The sequence below is a fragment of the Blennius ocellaris genome, assembly GCF_963422515.1.
Source record: "Blennius ocellaris genome assembly, chromosome: 10".
NCBI classification, from domain to species: Eukaryota; Metazoa; Chordata; class Actinopteri; order Blenniiformes; family Blenniidae; genus Blennius; species Blennius ocellaris.
The window spans coordinates 6,951,045-6,957,423 of NC_137659.1; the positions used below are offsets into that span (position 1 = coordinate 6,951,045).

General features: G+C 40.0%; 1 protein-coding gene across 1 annotated transcript; it reads right to left on the reverse strand.

The window, feature by feature from the left end:
- Nucleotides 1-430: 430 nt before the first annotated feature.
- LOC308135713 (alpha-amylase-like) lies at nt 431-5,033 on the reverse strand (the record flags this gene model as incomplete). The annotated part of the gene is made up of 9 exons (XM_080503806.1): nt 431-620; nt 817-942; nt 1,035-1,156; nt 1,245-1,467; nt 1,644-1,777; nt 2,621-2,851; nt 2,937-3,134; nt 3,622-3,768; nt 4,866-5,033. 9 exons carry the CDS (start codon nt 5,031-5,033, stop codon nt 431-433), a joined length of 1,539 nt encoding a protein of 512 aa, XP_080359932.1.
- Nucleotides 5,034-6,379: the final 1,346 nt, after the last annotated feature.

Consider the following 6,379-nt stretch of genomic DNA (forward strand, 5'->3'; position numbering starts at 1 on the left):
GGCGCATCTTGCCTCTCTCCTCATATTCGCTGGAAACCCATGTGGCACAGTGAGTTTCAATAACATGTGCTATGACCCAAGGAAGACATTGAGTCCATCAGCAATGTCTTGGAGTGTAAAATTCAGCGGTCAGAAAGCAAACGTAGACAGATTTCCAAACAAAGTAGGATTGTCGGAGCTGGCTAAAAAAATCAATATCATGAAAATAAAGGTAAACTGTTCATGTCTAGTTTTGTTTCAGCCTATAATGCCGGTGTTTTGTTTTCTCAGTTTAGTCGTGAATTTTAACAAAGCTGCATTACTTTTCAGTCTGCCCCATCAACCAAATCCCTAGTTTCCACTAAACTAAAAAGTTATGACACAAGCATTTATCGTCAGTAACCATTTCGGTCATTCTTTGAGCTTTAAAGGTGATGTTTATTTAAAGTATCTATAATTTGGACTCAGCATGAATGGCAACGAAGGGGTCCTCCTCGCTGTTGCTGATGCTGAAATGGGCACGTCCATCACTCCCAACATGGATCTGCTTCCCGGTGCATCTGCTTCCTTCCTTCTGGCCAGAAATGACATCGCAGTAGGTACCACCAGGCAGGCCAGTGTTCAGGGTTGCATCCAGGTTCCTGAATAGGAATAAAAAACAAAGTATATACTCTGCTCCATTACACGAAAGCTGATTTTGTGAGGATCCTGCTTCCAATTAACCAATTTTGGTCCACAGGCCTTATGTTAGACACTCCTGGTAACTTCCAACAACATACTAGTTATATTGATTGTAAATGCTTGAATTTTCAGTTTAAAGCGTCACAAAGTCCTCACCAGTCGTCATTGTTGAAGACAATGAAACCACGATCGCCACGTCCGAATGCAACCTGGTTGCTCTGGTTGTCCCACCAGTTGGTATGAGGCTGTCCATTCACCACATTACGGAAAATGACCATATTCCTGAAAAAGAGATTTTAAAATTGAATTCCAGTGTCAAATTTAATTATCTTCCCATTCATTCAACAGGTCAGTCCTAAGTTTTAAGGACTCACGTGATCTGACGCCATCTGTGCTCACACACCCATCCATCTCCACAGGTCTGGTCAGGAAAGACGGGAACGGGCTTGGTTGACCCATCACTGTAACTCGGAGGGCCAACCCAGTCATTCTGGTCCTAGAGAACAGTGTTAAACAAACAGATTTGGCACATTGCTAAACACACACACACCCCAAACATTGCATCTAATAAACAAAGAACTGACTTTTCCATCCACGATGTGTCTGTTCCAGCGGAAGCTTGACATGACCCTGGTCAGTCCATACGGGTGAGCCAACATGTAGGCCACAGCCATCTTGTGGAGCCTGGAGTCCCAGAAGGTGACAATGGACGCTCCGCCAGCGCCGTGTCCCCTCTGATTGTCGTGGTTGTCAACAAAGACGACAGCATTGCCGTCGGCCATGAAACCCCATCCCTCTCCCCAGTTCCTGGACTCAGGAACAGAAGTTAGAGAATCATTTCGGAGGATTGTTGTTAATTCTTTACGACTGCAGCCCCTGCAGAAACTAATTAAGTCCGATATTCAGAATTACAATGAAAATGTTGTTGCAGAAGAAAAAGAAGTATTTAAGTTATAATCTCTCTTTTGCTACAAAACACATACCTGGTATAACACAGCTTCTCACTGTTCCACCTTCTGAAGACAGTTCCTAGTTTGGCGCTGTATTTGAACTCTGTCACTCTTCCCAGGTGGAAATACTCCCCAGTTGAGATGCCTTCACCTCCAAGATCAATCACCTAACACAAAAAGAGACTGTCATCAGGAGTCTTTAAAGTACTATTGGTAATGATAAGATGCATATCTTCAAGGCCCCGTTTACATGGCAATTCAGGTAAAAGTGCATTATTTTTGTCTTTTCGTTTCAGAAAAATGTCCCATTTCCGTGGTAATATTTTGAAAACGATGAATGAAATGTCAATTATAAAACTACCAAGTCCCAGGAGAATATGGACTGGGAGTCATGACACTCTGGAGGCTGCCATTGTTGTTTTTGTCCATTGACTGGCACATGTGCAGAACAACTATTTACTATGGTTGTGGTGCGTATGCATAGTTGCAGTATTTCTGCCGTCTACACAGAGACAGAGCCCAAGCATTTCCAGAAAGTTCCACCAGTGACTCAGAGCTGTGTTGTCATGTATATAGATGCCCATAACGCAATGGAAGTTATACATTTTCACTTGATAGTTAATAACATTTATATTTATCTAATGCTCGTGAACTTCATTTCTTAATTTTAATTATAATTTTTTTATCCACTTGGTCTCATTTTTGGCTTTCTGTTATAACATATATTAGATGCAAGGACTGCCTGTGCTTTTCGGTTCCACACTCAGATATTGATCACTGCTTGACTCGACCAATCATAGTCTTGAATGTAACCAAATATTTCCGGCACCACTTTGTGTTCACTTGTTTTAAATTTGTCCTACGAATCGAGTTCTTATAAGTTCATGCAGCCACATTTTCTTATAAACACACAACTATGGAAAATAAGCCATTGTTTAAATGGCATTGTTTGAATTGCAGCATTTAAAAGTGTTGTTTGATATATAAGTAAAACATTTGAGGAAGCCCACCTCTTGGAAGATGAAGGGTCTGGAGCCGTCGGGGAACCACTTGGTGTTGAGGTTATTCAGATGACGGTAGACGACATCCAGGTCACCAGGCCACATGTGTTTACTGGCGTCCACTCTGAATCCAGCCACACCGATGTCGATCAGCTTGTTCAAGTAGTCGGCCACCTTCCCTCTGACATAGTCCTTCTCCAGAGCGAGGTCCAACAGACCCACCAGACGGCAGTCACGCACCTGGATCAGTGAATTAACATGACCATTACATGTCCATTGTGATTGACTCAATCTGTAGGTTTTATATTCAACTGATATTTATCACCTGATATTTATCACCATAATTTTCAATGTCACCGCTGCTGGTCCTGCATTTGTTGTCGTTGAAGTCCCAGCTGGAAAAAGGGACACTGGGGAAGTCTCTTGTCCCGGCATTGAACCAGCTTCCACATGATGAGTGGGTTCCCTCGCCTCCAGTGACTCCACACATGTGATTGATGACGACGTCCACGTAGATGTTGACCTGTTCAGAAGACACAAAATGTGCAACATGTGTCATAATAACCGTTGTATTTCAACTTTAAAGTTTTTCTTTCTTGTGAGACAGAGTATACTTGATGAAAATGGCAATATTTATGCAAAAACAAACAATAACTAATAAAAATGTTTGGTTTCATTCAAACTCCATCCTGATTCTGAATATACAGTGCATAGCAACTGGTGCTCTAAGGACTTTATTACTTTAAGTATCGTGTTGTAAGTGAGCATTGAGCAGCCAGGCAAGGAGACTCACAATCTGTTTAAAATTTCTTCCACAGCCACAAGAATGTCTGATTGTTTCTGGCCCAGGCACCATTCTTTGCATTGTAGTTCCTTTTCAGTTAACTTGTGAGGTTGTTGGTGCTCTTCTGTCATTGCATTTGGTAGGATTTATTCCATCTGTTCAAGGCTGTGTCCAAGTAAAATATCATTGATGTGTCTCATGAAATCATTGGTCGAATGCAGCTTACACCAACGTTGTTGCATCTAGTGATCATGTCTCTCAGCTCGTCTTCACTGCCAGATCGTGAGCACAGGTTGTAGCTGATTGGCTGGTATCTCTGCCACCAGGGCCTCCAGGGACTGTTCAGGATGATGTGCTCATTTGGAGGAGAGATCTGAACAGCACAGACAGAAATGCATTCATTACATTTGAATCAGGTGTCGTCAATATAAAAGATATTCAGTGTAGTACAGTCATTAGGATAGACAGTGAAGTTAAATAATAAGTATTACGACTCGTGTGTTACAAAGCATTTTGTTAGTGAGGAATCATGTTGGACAGTTTTTCTTCACATTAAGGATTTACTGATTTTTTTCCTTTCACTCGTCTATATTCGATACTGTATTCTTGAGTATAATGTCTTTTTTACTTGTAGTAATTATAACTGGCTGATTATTATGATTGTAGTGGATAATTTCTGCTCTTCAGTGACGGCTGGAGGTTTGGAAAGATCAAGTGAGACACAGGGTGAGATGCTAAGAGTGGAATTTATTCAGACGTAAAGCCGGAGCGCTCCCACACCTGACAGACAAAGACACGTTCCCCAAACCATCCTCACACACACACAGGCATGCACAATCTGACCCCCACCCTCTGACTGCGTTGTATATAAACTCGTTTCCCTGTAATCTCATCCCCCGAGGCCAGTTGCTGGCGCCACAAGTAAAAACAACGTTGATTAAGGGGCTCAAATCTAACAACAACGTAACCGGCCTGGGGTGGCAGTGACCTGGCAGATGGCGTAATTATCAGTGAATACGTAGACCCGAAATCAAACAGACCTTAGATATTCTACAACAATGATAAATAAGTAATTATATTGTATTCCTTATTAGTATATTGAATAATTAGGAGTAGACTTAACAAATCACAAATTTGCCCATTTCTATACACACAGACCCATCTGGAAATACATACTCATATACATACAGATAACACATATGTATATAAAATTGAACATTTTTGAATATAGGATTAGAGGGTTAACAGAGACAAATTCTGCTTCACAACAAAAAATATTTTGTATTATAATGTAAGAATGTATTTAATGCAATTAAAAAGTCACTAATCCATTTTGGCGCTGAGTTAATTCTGCTTTTAAAGCCAAAAGTGCTTATACTAATTGATTAAGTAGAATTTAAGCAGTGGAGCGGTCGTTAAGTACTTGAGTACACATTTCCAATACTCTGTCCACTCTTTAGCGTTATTCACCTGAACACCACCGAAGCCTTTGGGACCGAGGAAGCGCTCGCACTCTGCAGCGATGTCGGCCCAGCGCCACTCGAACAGGTGGACGATGGTGGTCCGTCCATCCTTGGTGTGGGGGTCGTGCTGAGCGAGTCCGAGGCCGAACAGAGCCAAAATAACCAGCAGCTTCATGGTTTTCACTAATCTCCCCTTCTGACACTCTTCATATTTATACCAGTGTTTCCCTCCCCCTGATGGCCAATGAGAGGCTGGCAAATATCAGCATGGAGATTAAACAGGTGCATTTTTATCACAACGTTCTACTTTCAGTAAAAACAAACAGGTGGGAAACTTTGTTTGAAGGCATGTGCAGGAAGGGAACACTGAAGCTTGCATAACGTCTTTAGTCAAACAAATAATAATAAGCGAGTAAATTATACTGAAGACGTGCGTCACCTATTCGAAGGTTCTGTGAAAAATTATCTCAAGCTGAGGCGCAAACGAAAAATCTATTTTGATTTGTAACGTTTAATTAACTTTTAATTGTAGTGGGCAACAATAGCTAAGGAAAATATCTTTACTTTGAGACAAGCCAAAACACGTTAACATTTTTATTTATGAATTAAATATGAAGAATGAAGTATGTAGAGAAAGTTTTCACTAGTCAGACCAGCTGTGGAGATTCAGCCTGCTACTATTTGTTTAATCTGTTGACCTCATGATTTTGCAACAAGCAGTTTAACGTTTTACAAGAACAAATCAAATCAAATAAAAATAAAACCCTTTTAATCAATGTATCTCTAATAAACCATTAAAATAATGTAACTCAAGCAAAGTAAAACTCCACAAATCTTGACTTTTATCTTAAAAGTGTCATTAAATGGCATTATTATATCACTGGATTTCCCCAAAAGGTGAATCAAGAATGTTGTTCAAGTTATATTGAGTAATACTGTAGTATTACACTAACAGGACCCCAGTGTGACTTACCAGACATAAGAAGCATATATTTCAAAAATGCATATATTCTCTGATTGTCAGTAATCACGGCAATTAATTTATCCAAATTTTGAAGGAATCTAAAGAAATTGAGACGTCATCATTTGAGCTATAAAGCATTAAGTCTGCAGGACTTTGGTTCAGAGTAACCAAAACAAATTAAACAGAAAACTGATCTAAGTTCAATTATTCTTCTCAAATTATCTGTGGTGTGTTTTTGTTATCTGGCCAGGGTGCAACAACATGTGAGAAAGAAAGCATATTCAACAATTTGTTTTTCCATGATTAAAGCTTTTCCAAAAACTCGCATGTTTATGTAATGAAGTGACTGCACTTGATGTTATGCCAGTCACACCAGTCGTGGGATTATCCAGCTTTATCTTGCAGGTTGTTGTATAACAACAAACTGCCATTTTCTGTCCTAATCTCAAACTTTTCAAATGTCAAACATGCAAGCGTCATCTTATAGAATCCTAACAATGTCATGGATAAGAATTTAATCACACTGTTTTTATCTCAAATATGCAAAGTGTCTGCGT